The sequence below is a fragment of the Dermacentor andersoni genome, chromosome 4 (genome assembly GCF_023375885.2).
Source record: "Dermacentor andersoni chromosome 4, qqDerAnde1_hic_scaffold, whole genome shotgun sequence".
NCBI classification, from domain to species: Eukaryota; Metazoa; Arthropoda; class Arachnida; order Ixodida; family Ixodidae; genus Dermacentor; species Dermacentor andersoni.
The window spans coordinates 71,417,200-71,433,185 of NC_092817.1; the positions used below are offsets into that span (position 1 = coordinate 71,417,200).

A 15,986-nucleotide genomic window follows, 5' to 3' on the forward strand; every position below is an offset into this window, starting at 1 on the left:
ACGAACTGAAAGAGAAATTAGATCGGGAAATTAAGTCGGGGGCATTCTACGGGCGTGTTGGTTCTTCCCAGGCCTGTTATCTTTGGTTTTGTACTATTGCAGAGTCTCCATTGGCTAACTTCTTCGTTTCTTTCGCAGAGCCAGTGAGCGATCTGGCACCTCGCATGACAGAGACCCGGAGGCTGGTGCAGGTGGTGCAGGGACAGGAGGCTGCGCTGCCATGCATTGCCCAGGGTCACCCACCCCCTGGGTATTTCTGGTTTCGTGTCACCGACCGTGCACGGAAGGGTCCAACTACCGGTTCGGGCATCGTCGGTGACGTCGTTGCCCTGAGGCCGTCGGACAGAGTGCTGCTTCGGTTCGGAGGGTCGGTACTGGCATTACTTGCGGCCAGCGTCAAGGACGGCGGAAAGTATGTCTGCCTTGCGAACAGCACGGCCGGCCAGGAGAAGGTCTACACGGACTTGCTCGTCTCCGGTGAGAAGGAGCAGTTCTGAATTGCGTCATCAGCATGTGGTCTAAGAAAGAAAGCTTGAAAGCCCAGATAACCTTTGGTAGTACCAGCGCACCTGAAGGAAAGCTAGCTCCGTGTCCGTGCTACCGACATGGTGATAACGGAGCTTCGACTTTCCTTCACTATACCGACAACTTGATTAAAGCAGATATATCTGCTGCAGTGCATCACCGTGTAAAAGCTGACGGGATACGCATACCGTGGCGTTACCTTTCCACGCTTTCCTTTTTTCGCCCGCAGCGCCACTATCTGCTCGCATCGAACCAGCCGTGCAAGTGGTGGACGCCGGAAGAAGCATCAACGTCAGCTGCCACGTGTCCGGGCAGCCCGTGCTCGGCGTGTTGTGGGCTCACAACGGCCAGCCTCTCTTCGCCTTATCTCCTGGCCGCGACGGAATCGGAAGCGGCGATGCACCCACGACTCCTACAGCGAGAGTGCAGCTTCTCTCCCGTGACTTGCTGCGCATCGCCTCAGCAAAGCGCCAGGACAGCGGCATGTACCAGTGTCTCGCGTTCAACGAGGACGATTCAGCCCAAGGAAGCGCGGAAATCGTCGTTCGAGGTGAGAGAAAAGAAGTATAAAAGCACTAGAAAAGAACTCGTACCGGCAGCCATAAGACACTATAAACATTTTCAAAGCGACAGTCATGGCGGGAATGCGTTAATCGCGAACCATTTATCGAACGCCTCTCTTATCCACAGATTCCAACATGTGTGTTGGATCTGCGCAATTACTTTTTTTTGTTATGAAGTCCTGTCTCCCCGCTTGTCTTGATTTCTCTTGAAAGGAGACATCGCCCATTGAAATTCAGCCACGGCTTCACAGACCCAGTATTTTCTCCTTCTCAGTAGTTTCGCCTTCCGCAATACCGGAGCCCGTTCCCAAAGATTGTCGTACACAAGAAGGAGGAGAGAAAGATGAAGAGGAAAGGCAGGGAGGTTAACCAGATATCAGTCTCCAGTTTGCTGCCCTACATTGGGGATGGTAGATAGGGGTTAGAAAGAGGACAGAGAGGAAAGCGTTAAACAACAGAAAACAAGAAAAAAAAACACACGCACACATGCAGACACACACATACAAAAGGCTAACAAGAACGTTTTCGGCATTCGGGTGTCCTCCGTCACCGATGATAGCGATCGCCGGCGTAATAAAATGACTCACGTGAAGATGGTCAATCGCTGCGGCCAGTTATGTAAGAGAGGTTTCGCGCATAGACGAACCAGTTATTGAGTCATCGGCCTTCGCGGTGCGATCAAGGCATCTCAGTTTACCCAGGCGAAGATAGACAAATCTTCCGAAACATAAAATGAATTGGAAGCTGCTAAAGTATACATGGCCAAGGAGGCATCCGGTGGGCAGAAGACACAGTTCATGTATTCTGTGAGAAGAAACCCGTTAGACTTGAGGTCTCGCCCGTTTTGTTTGTAATTACAGGTGATGCTTGCTTACACCTTTGTCGTTGTGGCAGCTATTGGTGTCTGTGTTGTGTGATCTACTGTACACACTCGTCTAAATCACTCGAGCTTCGGGCTCCAAATCTTGTGAAAGTGAGGTTTGGCAAAGTTCTCTGGACGCGAAATAGCTTCCTGGTTCGCGAGAAACAGACTGCTCATACGCATGACACCACCACTCTTAGTGGTACGCTCATCCGAGCGTTGGACCATTAGTGATTGTCGCCTTCACATTACACAAAGCTCAACGCTCATGCCCTGTAGACTGGTGTGGCACTTTGCTGCAGAAAGTTTGGACCGATGAGGATTTGACGTAATAGTTCTGCGGAAACCCGCAAGGTCGCGGGAAGTAACATTTGTAGCAATTGTTCTGAACGCCTAGATGTCTCATTTTTCCTTTAATAACCGATGAGCGTATATTGACTGTGTTTATTGTGTCATTGTCAGTGTCGAGCTAGAAATGGATGTGTTTTGCCAGTGGCAAAGACGTTTGGTGTCGCCTAGGAATTTTCAGAGCCCTCCTCCCTGGACGCGTCTTCCCAGGCTTCATAGAAATATGACCATTAGTAAGGTGCTTTTAAATGCCTTCTAATTCCTTCTCGCTCATGATAGGTGCTAGCAACAAACACTGTATTTGTTATTTCCGCATATTTTTTTGTGTGTCTTCGAGAGACTTGTGGCCGATAAATGAAGGACCAGCCACCATACAATCACCGCCATTTCTATATATGATACATTTATAGATAACGTATGCTGTGCACCCAGGTAGCTCTAACGGGTCGTCCATAGCCCTCTGTTTGGTATGTCCTATGAATTTTTGTATTTTCAGCTTTGACACTTTCACTTAAAAACTGACACTAACTTTTGTTAAATGAACATGTCATCATGAAGACGTAGCATTGTTTCTCTTACAAACACAGTGAGCTTTGGGATACAATTGCTTGGCTTATATTGTTTACACGAAGAAATCACTGCAGTCTCAGTAGCCTCGCGTTTGTCGTGGTGCCAATGGCAGTGACATAAATAGCTGCTTTTGCCCTGGTGAATATCTATATTTTGTTAGTTTCGGCGTAGGAGGACTGCCATAGTACTTCTAGCAGCGTGCCACGTGGCTTGCTCGTTTTGCTACGCAGATAACTGTCCCTGACAATCTTTCTCTCAAAGGGTTACGGCAAGTTCTTGTCTACAAACAGAAAATGCCATGGAATAGGTAACTAAAGCAGTTGCCTTGAGGCCGTAGCTGCGCCAGCTGCCGTACTCGACAGAAGACACGTACGTCAGGCTGGAAATTCGGCAGTGGCGAGGCGGGTGTGCTTCTTCTTCGCCCCGTGCTGCGCGTCTTGCTCGCGCAACCAGTCGACGGGGTCGCGTCGATTGTTGCAAACAGGCCGAGATGTCGGGGCGGGCGGTGTGGCGAAGCCAGCTTTCGAGCCGGCAGGAGGCGCCTCTGTCTCGCGTTCACCGAACAGCGCCTCCCGAGTTCCGGTAGCGCCGAACCGCGGTTAATTGAATTTAGGGGCTTCGAGGCGGACACACTTTGTTTTGACCAAGTTCTGTGGCGTTCCCCGGCGTAGTAGGTCTTGGTATTAGCTTCGTAGGAAACACGAGGCGAGGCAAACAGATTAGCCATCGTGCTAGGGAGCGCTGCGGGCGCGCTTTCTTATTTTTATGGAGGAGCCATTTATTTTACTTCCAAAAAAGAAAGGGCGACGAGTTTGCTGCACCCTCATGTAACGAGCGCTTGTTGTGAAGCGAAAAAAAAAACATACAGAAAAGTGCGCGTTAAGGTTTGTTTAGTCCAAGAAACTTCTTGCGTTTGACTACTCACAGACAAAAAAGAGAAAAGCGGTTCTTAAGCGCCAGTAAGCACCAACAGATAGTAATGCGGAGCAGTGCCGAAAATAAAGAAGGTTAAGAAAGGGCAGGTCATGAAAAACGCATCCGTGATGAAGCTTCCTAATTTTTATCCGTTGAACGAGTTCTAAACTGAACGTCAGTGCAGAGTGTACTGCCCCATCTGAATCAAGGACTGGGCGTACGTCCCTTTTCTGTTTTTTTTTGAGCACGTTGACTCTGTTTCCACTTCCCTAATGAACAGTGATCCTGAACTTAGTTGAAGAATTGGGGCGAGCGTTCAGATGGCGTTGCTTACTCGCTTCAAGGACTGTGCTGTAAAGGGCACTGAAATTCACCTTACTTTCTCTTATTATCTCTCCTGTCGCTGCTCGCGTTGTGCAGAGGATGCTCCCGTGCTCAACCACGTGTTCTCCGAGCTTCTAGCGGTACCGGGCAGCACCGTGTCTCTGAGGTGCGCGGCATCGGGGAACCCACTGCCGCAAGTGACCTGGGCGCTCGACGGGGACTCTGTGCCGGAGAGTTACAACGTGCGAGTGGGCGATTACGTCAGCAGTGAACGGTGAGACAGTGATTTATCGTTTGACGAACTGACCGATTTCGACTGGTTGTGATTGACGCATTGATTGGCTGATTTGATTAGATAAGAAGCGATAATTTCTGTCGTCACCTTTCCGCCAACATGTATTGAAAAACAGATCTGCACGTCGATGACAAGGACGGAAGGGGCAGTTGGGAGTACGGTGCAGTTCCTGATAATAATAACAATGATGATGATGATGATGATGATGATAACCTTAAAGGCAGCGGTACCTACCAACGCAGGTGGATTGACTAAGAGTGAATCGGACATATGTTCTGTCTGTTCCCTCCCCGGTAACGCTGCCTATATTTCTGAATCCACAGAAACTCGCTCAGAAATATGTCTCTTTGCATTAGAGCAAAAGGTCAATAAAGGAAGAAAACGAGAAAGAGGGGGGAAAGACTGACACAATATGGCGGACATGCTTGAATCAAATACAGATGATGTGCAACTGTTATAAGGCTTGTTCGATAAAAACAGAGATGTACAGCTTAGCAAAAACAAGAAAAAGAAATAAAGGATAGAATATGTAAACTAAACGAAAAACAATAACAAGGAAGAAATATACGTTAATAATCAAGATAGAATTCATTAAAGAAGATATTCATTCGCTATTCATTAAAGAAGATATTACAAGTTGTCAGTGGCTCTTTGGGCTTATAGATCCCTTACACTGCACGGATATTGGTTGAATAACAATTGAGTTACTTTGTCACTTGCGCGACTAACTGAATATGCAAACGCGCGTACGCATACACAACATGATTTGTAGAGCAATGTGCGAAATGTACATCTGATACCCAACAGAGGGAAGAGACGAAAGAGGCACTAAGCGTGTGCCAGATCTTGCCCATCGCCACGACTGCTGGATACTTGGTCTTCTCATATGCTCATGGATTTTCGTATTCTTAGCATTTGTGTATTAATTATTCATCGACCATACCTGCCGTGGTTACTTAGTGGCTATGGTGTTGGGCTGGGGAGCACGAAGTCGCGGGATCGAATCCGGACCACGGCGGCCGCATTTCGATGGGGGCGAAATGCGAAAACACCCGTATACTTAGATTTAGGTGAACGTTAAAGAACCCCAGGTGGTCCAAATTTCAGGAGTCCCTCACTACGGCGTGCCTCATAATGAGATAGTGGTTTTGGCACGTAAAACCCCGTAATTTAATTTAATTTAGTCATCGACCATTTACTACTGTTCTTGAGGCACTTTCATTCTAAGCCTATATGCTGAACCACATCTTACGTATATACTGTTTCTGCGTCTAATATCGTCTTTTGTACTCAGCACTTCGCAATCTGTAATTGCTGTATTATTCCTTTTACTTTCCTCTTTACTGCTGTGTTCCATGTTTACCGGTAGAGAATACCCCAGTATGGTTTCGTGAGGTGCTGACTCTGGCTAGTAGGTTAAGATTTACAGTTAAAACGAAGCAAAAGGCTCTAACCTGTATTCGAAACTCCGAGTGTCGTGTGCACTTTAGCGGGAAGTTGCCCGGTCGCGATGGAACAAGTTAGCAACAGACTCTCTTAAGCTACTTATAGCACGCGCAGAAAGCCCCCTTGCATTGACCGGAGGTGTCGTTTCGCTATGTGAAACTGCAGAACGCCTGTTGTAAACTTTTCTCTTTTTTTTTATTCATCTCGTTCGTTTGCAACCGGTCGTCGCTGCACATTACACGTGACCCGGTGGAATATCGCGGTCGTTGCACTTGCTACACTGCGGTACCACGAAAAGTTGGGGATTGAAAGAGAGGAGGGAGTGAAAGTCTGAAAAAAAAATGTAGATCCAACGCACACGTTGGTATATATATGAATAGACGCTTTAGTAAAGTGGTTAATTAACTGCTTTACACCTAACTGCGATGCGTACAGTTCGGTTTACTCTCATCCCGTGTAACGCGTAATCTCGTTGATTGTTTATTTTTACTTTTGTCCACCACTAACGCGGCAACTTTAGTTTCATGCAATTACTCTGTGTATGCACTGCATCGTTCGCAAAGCTTTACTGAAATAGAAACTGTAAATGAGGCGGTTGCACAGTGTGAGACGTATATATACGCGGCGATGTCACAAGGACGAAGGCGATTTATCACATTTGTCGAGAGAAGAACGGTGATGACAGCTGTGTGTACCGAAAAGTACGACACGTAATCAGCGAACATTTAGGGATTCTGTACTTTTCACGCCACAGTGGGACTTGCCCATTTCGTAGGATTGGACAAGAGCAGGCAAACAGCCAGTTTCACGTACCGAATGGCTAAATCAAATTAAGTAATTTAAAGCAAGAAATCCGTCAATTTTAACCCACCATTTCGTTAACAGATCGGTGTGTTTTAGATATGCATGTCAGCCAACATTTTATGTTAAGATTATAGTTAGGAAGCTATATTTATATATAAGGCTGTGCATAGTGGGGCAGCCTATTAGGTTTATACATTAGGTTGCCACTCTCATTTGGCTTGCATATAACATTCGCATATATATACATATATATATATATATATATATATATATATATATATATATATATATATATATATATATATATATATATATAGGATTCCAAGGGAAGGGAAGCGTACCAGGGGGCGGCAGAAAGTTAGGTGGGCGGATGAGCTTAAGAAGTTTGCAGGGACGACATGGCCACAATTAGTACATGACCGGGGTTGTTGGAGAAGTATGGGAGAGGCCTTTGCCCTGCAGTGGGCGTAACCAGGCTGATGATATATATATATATATATATATATATATATATATTTGCCGATAGCGACCGGCGCAACAGCACCTAGCAGCCAGATGGCCACGTCAAACCCGGCAAAGTAGGCAAAAAAAGGGCCGCTTTATTAAAAAAAAAAAAAAAAAACACGGCGCCGGCTATGGGTGTTGCCGATGTTTCTCGCGCTGCTGTTTCGCTGTCAGAATTACGAGCGATTCTAGATGTAATGGTTGTGTTCAGCCCGTACGTTGCTGCTGCATCCGCACCATATGCTGGCCTATAGGGCGGCGTGGGCCCTCCTTACATCATTGCGGCGTTACATCAAAAGTGCGCATGTGATTGATATAAAGTCAGCTTGTCTTATTCGTATTTTGTCAGCGGCAATGATTCTTTTTATCTTTCTTTTGCCAGGATGGCAAAATTTGCAGTAGATTACGAATAGAAAGAATTTTGAGATTCAGCCTGAATTAAGAGGGCAGGTCGCGTATAATGATTCCTAAGGATGTCGGTTCGAAGCGGTCGAAAATTTTTTTTTTTTACTTTTTGTTTGCCCCTCTTGTACCGTTTAGTGAAAAACTTTGCTTGGTTTGCTTCACGCTGCAGAGATGCCGTGTGACAGCATGTGTAACCCTACTCGGTACTTTCGCGTGTTAGACCAGTATTCCAGCGTTTCTTTTAGAGAATTCCAGTGTTTTCAGCGTGGTGAAGGATTGTGTTTGCGGTTGGGAGCAGTCGCAAATGCGTCGATATTTGATTTCATCACCACTTTACTGAGATTATTCCATGATTTCACGTCGTTTTATTCTTTCATTAACTTAACTTTAAGTTCGTTTGGGATATCTTATAGTATCGGCGATTTTTGTTCCCATTTGGATGGTCCTCTTCGACCCACGTGTAGTTATGGTTGTTGTTATTGTTGTCGTCGTTCTTGTTATAGTTGTTGCTGTTGTTGTTGTTATGGCTGCCTAATAGAAGTTGGGCGTACTTAGGGAAGGCGGGCCAGGTTGTGTCACAAAAACAACGCTGAAGGACTAATTCCAATCCGTCCACGTTGTTGATTCCTTCGTAACTTTATTCTCACAAATCATGCGTAATGCACCACCACCTACACCTCAACTGCAACTTACGAACGGAAAAAGCAGAATTCACAAGTGTTTTTCGTTTGTTGACTCTTCGTCATTGGCCTACCATCCGTGCCAACAATTTGATGGCGGTTACGGTCAGCAGGCGCCTTTTCCTGTAAGCCGCTATTACTTACTGAGTAACGCGAGCCGAGAAGCCTTATTGAACCACTTCTTGAATTTGTCATTTCGATCTTCTTCACCAGCCTGGTGCACAGCTATGTGAACTTGACGGGCGTCCGGGTGGAAGACGGCGGCCTCTACGCCTGCGAGGCGCGCAACGCTGCTGGCCAGGCCTCGCACTCGGCGCGCCTAGTTGTGCCTGGGAGACCCGTGCTACGACGACCGATGCGGAACGTAACGGCACTCGCAGGTCGCACCATGGTCCTGCACTGCCCCGTGGCCGGACATCCTATTCGCAGCGTTACTTGGAAGAAAGGTCTGTTCAGAGGGCCGCAATGTGCTGTTCGTTTCATTTTGCTCATTGCCTTTTGCTCGAGGTAACCGTCGAGCGGAATTCTGAAGTACGGCTCGCAGAAAAGAAAAGTAACGAAGTCGCGGTTTCGCCCGAAAGGCGAAGTATCGATTGCGATAGCAAATTTGTGGACAGCTATACGAAGTAGAGGTAGTAGTTTTCGCGGCCATATAAACTTGTAAACATAAGCGTACTAACTAAACAAGCATGGTGCCACGCGCGCACAAGCAAAGACGAACACATCTCACTCGATGACCGCGGAAACTCGATGTCAAAACCCTGCAGCGAGGAAGCGCGGCAGCAGCAGCGAGCGAATCGACCTTCATGCTGCCGCTCACATCAACACGAACTCAGTCACGAAAACACGGCGCAGCGCAGACTCTGTACCCGTCACAGATGGCTTTCAAGATACAGTAGCCAGGCCGGGCGCGCGCGGCCTCCCGGGTCGCCTGGAGTAGAACGTGACCCCCCCCCCCCCCCCCCTACTTACCGTCCATCCGAAGCCTTGCTTGCAGCGGAAGGCGGCGCGCCTCCTCCCCGCTTTCCTCGGTGGCGTGCGCGATATTGAGGCCCGATCGCAGGCCCACCCTCGCACGCGCTCGCTCGCACACAGAGCATACGACGCGCGGCGATGATATTATTGCCGTTGAACTTTATACGGAACATCACGGTGGCGGCGACGGTGACGGAAGAAATGTGCCTTGAGTATCCATATAATTGCTATCGCAATAAAATATATAGGTACATGTAACGACTTTTTTTCGCGGTCGATTTTGTTCTATTCTTATTCGCCGCTTTGCACCGGCTTATTCTGGGGATAACATGTCAGCTGCAGAGCTCGGACCAGTGATGAAGTTGGAAGACGAAATTGAACACAGTCATTACAGTATCGCAGTAAAGGGCCTGAATTTGAGAAAAAGGCCTCTTAAACTCGTGTAGTCCCTGACTGGTTCTCGCCACAGGAGTCACGTTGATCGCTCTCATTGGTGTCGGGCGCCCGTGATCCGGTCATTCAGAAAACGCTGTTGCTTAAAAGGCGTTTTGTTATCCTGGGACGAGTGGTGTTCAGTTTCGTATAGGCAAGTGTGAGATAATTTTCGTAACTTAGGCTCTTACGAAGACTAAAAGTATTGAGAAAATTACAATTTCTGCTTAGCTTATTCAGCTTTTGAAAATTAGCACGTCATACATTACACTGAACTGAGGCATATCAAGCTGCGTAAATTTTTATACGTGCTCTAATCTAAAAATAAAAAAATGAAGAGGAAGCTCTTCACACATGTGGCACGGACACTGGACAATACGCTAGACGATTACGGTGGAGAATCCCTGCGTGGGATCGACGCCGAGAACACAGGGTTGTAAAAACTTCACGCGCTGGGAGCACATGCCCTCTACTATATCACATATACTAATCTTATAATCACTTGCTTAATATGTGCCTATATACTCTGAATATGTAACTGCTCTTTGAATATAGAGTGTGTGTACTACACCTACCGCTTGTTCTACGCTGTGTATAATTCACTGTGTTACTGCTATCGTCACTTCTTCCTTTTCCTGTCTCTCCAGTGAAGAGTAGCAGGCCAGATAGATGCTCTTCCTGCCGACCCTCTCTCACTTCTGTTCATCAATCCTTCTCCCCCGCTTCCTCATCTTTCTCGCTCTTTAAGCTATACATATCTATAGCCCACGCGGAGGCATAACGCTTTCTTTTCTCTCTCTCTCTCTCTCTCCTTTTCAACCTGTCCTGCCCCGCGGCACGTCATTGACAGACGGCCGTTGGCTTCCACAGAACCACCGACAACGCAGTTTCCCGAACGGCACGCTGGTGGTGAACCAAGTGCAGCGCGGCCAGGACAGCGGCATTTACGGATGTGCGGCTGCAGATACGGAAGGAAACATGGCTGGGGGAGAGCTCACTGTGCGCGTAATGAGTGAGTTTCTGCGCGTAGCCGCAGCGATCAGCATCGTGTGTTCCTTCCCATGCCACGAATACCGCTGTAGTGTAAGCTCGCCAGCAACAGACATGGGCTCGCTTACATACAGAGTTATGAGTTACTGCAGTTACAGGACTGAAGCCCACACACATTTGTTTAATGATGCCATCTGAAAGAAGAGGTTGGCACCTTTATATGACCCCGGGTCCCCTTCGTCACGAGGTATACAATATGTAATCACAAAAAGCACCGAAAAAAAAATAACTGAATGCGACCAAAGAGCACGAGCACTCATAAAGTGCTCCAAACGAGGCAGGAATCCACATAAGATATTACAGAAAGATGCACCAACAGCACAAAGACGGGCTGCTGCAAGCAGAAGCTGCACCAAAATGTACCAAAGAAAGTAGACATAATTACATTACGACATAACTGCATCACCGGTTCCTTGTTGAAGAAGGTGGACAATATTATAAATAAATAAATGAATGAATAAATAAATAAATAAATAAATAAGTAAATAATACTTGAAGTTGTCCGAACAAATGAGCTGAAGCTCAGTTTTTCAGGCGGACGGACCAACAAAACTACGCATAATACATAACATACGACATGACTACATAACCGGTGCCTTTCTGAAAAAAAAAAAAACTGCGTTTTCCATGCATAGTTTCATGCTGCGTTCTGCTAAAATGCCGTATTTGACTTTTGAGATTTAATTGATGGCGATCTGCAATCAATTTTTCTTATTTTCCCTTTATTGTGATAAAAAGGCGACTGAAACATTAGCACTTGTTTCATGAGGTGTATCGTCGCGCACTTGAAACAAGAAACGCTGCTGCCGGTTACAGACATGAACACGTGGACATGCAGCACGCAATGTAGTGACTGTGTGCTGCTCCAACAGATGATTCTCTATTCACAGGAAGTTGGAGTTTGAAGGCTCTTGCTGCTAAGGTTTTATTACGCTGTGTTGGCACAGCGAGAGGTCGCCACTCGCTGTAGTACTGCAAGTGTCACACCCTGCTAGTAACAGCGCAAAATGTAGACAAGAGACGAGACAAGAAGACACCACAAGCGCTTGTGGGGTCTTCGTGTCTCGTCTCTTGCCTACATTTTGCGCTGTTACTAGCAGGATGGAAAACCAACAAGCCCAAGCTGCTATTCAAGTGTCACACGATGTCGAGAAATTCTTGTAGTCATACTCACAAATGGGTGTCGACTCGAAACTCCGTGTCGATTTCACTGAGTAGGGCACAGTATCGACTTCTCGAATGAACAAGGCACTGCGCTTCAATGGCGCTCTCTGAGATGATTCCTCCGAAGAGGAATTGCTTGGAAAACACACTTTCACTCCAGCGCATTCGAGTTTACTCCGAGAAAACTAAGTCACAATATTTTGGCTCTGTCATGACCGCGGAATGTCTTTGAAGCGCACTCACCACATCAGTCGAGGGGTGGTTCTGCTTACGATTTTTTGAAAAAATAAAAAAAAAGAAATTAGAAGGGAAAATCTGTACGATAACTCAAAGGACAATGCCTTGGTGTTTGAGGCCCGAGCTGGTTGCCTAACGACATAAACGTACCTGAGCAAGCATTCTCAAGAAAATGAGACATGTGTATGCTGCAGCAAAGTTCCGAAGACAGCTCAGCACTTCCTAATGGAATGCAAAGGGATTCACCCAGTGATACTCGTAGGTAACGTACAACTTCCACAAGTGCTCGGATTTAAAGTGAACCGATACATCAACCGGTCAGCAGTCGAGATAAGCCTGAGGCGTTTGGTGGGAAAAAATGCACGGAAGAGATTGATGCGGCCGGATCCGTTGCCGCTATAGGTAGATAGAGAAGTTTAGAGGAAGGAAAGAAAAGTTGAAGATGTATACAAAAATGTAAGAATTAAAAGCATGTGTAACATACCTGATTAAATGAAGCAGGCTAAGTGTCTTTTTGTCATCGCCCGGCTTCGAAGGGGATGCCAATAAATCAATGTCATCATCATTATCATCATGAGTTGATGTGAAATGCGAAGTGGAAGAAAGTTTTGGAATAAGGGGAAGGCACTCGCGCTAACAATACATTGGCAGAACATTTAGAAGCGGCTGATAATTTGGATATTTTCAGACATTTCGTTAAAAGTGTCATTGTCAGTTTGACAAGTACGGCTGTAAAATTGTGTTGATTTTACGTATCGGGTTTTGCAGCTACAGCGCGCGGATGGGCGTTTTTTTTTTTTTTACTTTACAGTATGTCAAGATAAGATTCACGGTATGGCATGTGGACATACATACTGTCAGTATACTAGAGAGACCAGTGAAACCGGGTGAAACACCTGCACGAACAAAAAAATTCTGAAGTTAGATAACATGTGAGATAAAAGGAGTTGAAAGATAGTTCTTTGTTTCTTTTATATCGGAAGATCATGGTGTCTACATATGTTGTAGCTGACGTGATGGTAGAATTGAAACTGTAAAAGCAAGAACACCATCCTCACTGATGCTGAAGCTTAAAATTCACGGAAATGAATATTCTGGGCCGAGTGAAAACAAGAGCTAGTGCTACGTCGTTGACTTTGGTTTGAAAACCAGGCTAAAACCCTTTTAGGAGATTCAGTGAACTCCAGTCTTGCAAAGAGAGAGAAAAAGAGAGAGAGGCAGCATATGAAAACTCGTCTATATACTTCAAGTGATGCACTAAGTTTGTGATTAAAATCTGAAGTTCGTTTTTTCTTTATTTGGGTCCTTGGATGAAAGTAACACATTTCTGCAAATTGAGGATAGCTTAATACTCAGCTTTGTTGATACTGAGGGCTACTTAAGATAAGGGATTCATACTAAATTAGCCTCGATTTACTGTATTTTTAAATGTTTTGGTGTTTGTCGTTGAACAATCTCCTTTCTTGTCAGTCACATTGGAGTATGCTGCCTGCTGCACACGGCGCTAAACAAGTTTGAGTAAGTTTTCCGAACACGTCGGCGTTAGCAAGCTACGTTCCGAAGCAGAAGCAAGACTGTTTGCACATTTTTGTTTCAAAGATTTAAGGTTGAAGAACAAAAGAGGAGAAAAGTTCCTGAGCTTATCACTTTCGAATCACTCGTTATAAATCTGAGAGCGACTAGGGCCAACGAAAGTTATTTTCTTTTCTTTTCTTGGGCTCTCCGAAGCTTCGTCCAGAAGCTCTTCAGATAGTTGCCAAGTCATCCAGTCATCCAAAATGAATTTCGGATGACTGTGCCTTCGCGAAGTTTATCACCCATCGCTTGTATAAAGGCGAATCGATAACAGTGCCTTTTTAAGACGGATTATAGGTACGCTCTACGACTCCTTTGTATAATCAATATAGAATACAAGCATTCTCCGTCGCCCGTAAGGGGCATATGAACTGTTAAATTACGTTCTTAAATTATGCATCTTTTGTAAAGGGTGAAATACGTTTCCGCATGGACAGCTTCCAGTCAAGAAATTTAGAAATTGCATACATTATACAGTGTTGAGCTCTGTGTGCAGCGATCCGAAGACCGTGCGCGAAAACAGGACCGTTTTCGTATAGAAAAGAGTGTCTATAAAGCAGGAGTCAATTTCATTTTTCATTGTTAACCCTTCCTGTGTTCGATGGTGATTCCTACTTGTATGCCGAGATCGGTGCAGCGGTTGTTTTCTTCCTGAAGGGGGTTGGGCGTATATTGTCTGGCACGCACCAACCAACGGAATTTCAGTCTATAATCAAAACAACTGGTTCCACTTACCATAAGACGACGAAGACATTTGTTTTGTCTTAGGTGGTTGTATAATTTTACGGTTAATACACGCAGTTGTTTACTTGAGTTTTAATTGTCTGTGTATGCTTTTTACTCTATAAAAAGTTTTATCGTGACTTTTTTTGCTCGGGAAGTCTTACATTCTTTTTCGGTCTGCATTCTGCTGTGTTCCCATCTTGCACGGAGTCGCAATGAGAATTGCACACATCTCGATACTTCTGCGTGTGCCTGTCACTGCAGCTCCCCCCGTGTTGAGCCCTTTCAACTTTCCCAACGACCTCACGGAGGGCAAGCGGGCCGGTGCCGCCTGCATCGTGTCCGACGGGGACCCGCCCATCTCCATCGGATGGCTCAAAGACGGCCGGCCTCTGGACGAGACGGCGCTTGGCGCAACCGTGTCCCGAACCAATGACTACACGTCGTTCCTGTCCATCACTGCTGTTCGCCAGGAGATGCACTCGGGCCTCTACACTTGCGTAGCCTCCAATCCGGCCGCATCAGCCAATCGCAGTGCAACGATGGTCGTTCGAGGTATAACCTTGCTGCATTGTTCCACCGCAAATAGGCACCAACAAAAAAGAAAAAAAAATAACAAGATTGATAACCTTGCAGCGAATTCGCGGTAGCCTGCAATATCATTAATCAAAGGGGGTCGAAGCTGTGACATTTTCCAATCAAAGGGGATCACCCGTTGCACGCCGGGTTTTCTGTTTCATTCTCGCGACACGCGCTATTCACGTGATGTCTCGTCCGCCGCCTCTGTGTACTCCCAGCTGTCGTGAACTTAAGCCTTTGCTATTTTGTAATTCCCTTTTTAGTGGTAGTATCGGCTTGCAAACTGACCAACTGTACCGCGCTATGTAAACCCTCGAAGTCTGATCACCTACTCTGTGCGACAAAGCCAAATTGTGCGAAGGGAAACACATTTTATCAACCTCACGTGGTCACTTCCTCCCTACGATAACACACCCGTACTGATTGTACCTGATGCAAAAAGAAAAAAAAATCCGCAGAACGCAAATTTAGTGCCAAGGTAAAATTCAAGTAGAGTAAATACCGCGTAGCGTAAAAATCGTGGTGCTTGCACCCTGGTTTCAGCAGTGTCGCCATGTTCCTGACGACTGATACTAAGAATCCAGTCAATACGCAACTCAAGTTCTCTTCTGTAGTGGGGCCCCGGTGGCGTCATCGGCCAGAGGACAAGGCGGCGACCATGGGCCAGCCAGTGTCGTTCGACTGCCAGGCGGACGGGTTTCCCGTGCCCGTAATACGCTGGAAGAAGGAGCGCTGTGAGTGTCCCGAAGAAAGCATATAAAAAAAGTGTCTTATGCGCTCTGTCTCAGGCACAGTAATCAAATTTATTGAGACAAAAACATTTTTGCTACACAATGAGGAAACACTGACGTGCGAGAGGAGTTCTCGACTGCCCGCGCAATTGAATAGTTCGACCGTGCTTGCAATGATGCAACATCCAAAGCTTATTGCGCGTCACATACGCTCACAAAGATGGCCATATGGATGCACAGTTATGAGAATACACTTCAGATCTTACGTCATTATTAAGG

General features: G+C 46.1%; 1 protein-coding gene across 1 annotated transcript in view; it reads left to right on the plus strand.

The window, feature by feature from the left end:
* Positions 1-15,986, plus strand: part of LOC126536769 (cell adhesion molecule Dscam1-like) — a 114,555-nt gene that overhangs the window by 81,035 nt on the left and 17,534 nt on the right. Inside the window, exons 7-13 of the mRNA XM_055073902.2 lie at positions 139-477; positions 755-1,075; positions 4,204-4,381; positions 8,455-8,687; positions 10,499-10,660; positions 14,662-14,952; positions 15,591-15,710. Coding sequence (XP_054929877.2) covers positions 139-477; positions 755-1,075; positions 4,204-4,381; positions 8,455-8,687; positions 10,499-10,660; positions 14,662-14,952; positions 15,591-15,710 — 1,644 coding nt within the window. The remainder of the gene's footprint in view (positions 1-138; positions 478-754; positions 1,076-4,203; positions 4,382-8,454; positions 8,688-10,498; positions 10,661-14,661; positions 14,953-15,590; positions 15,711-15,986) is intronic.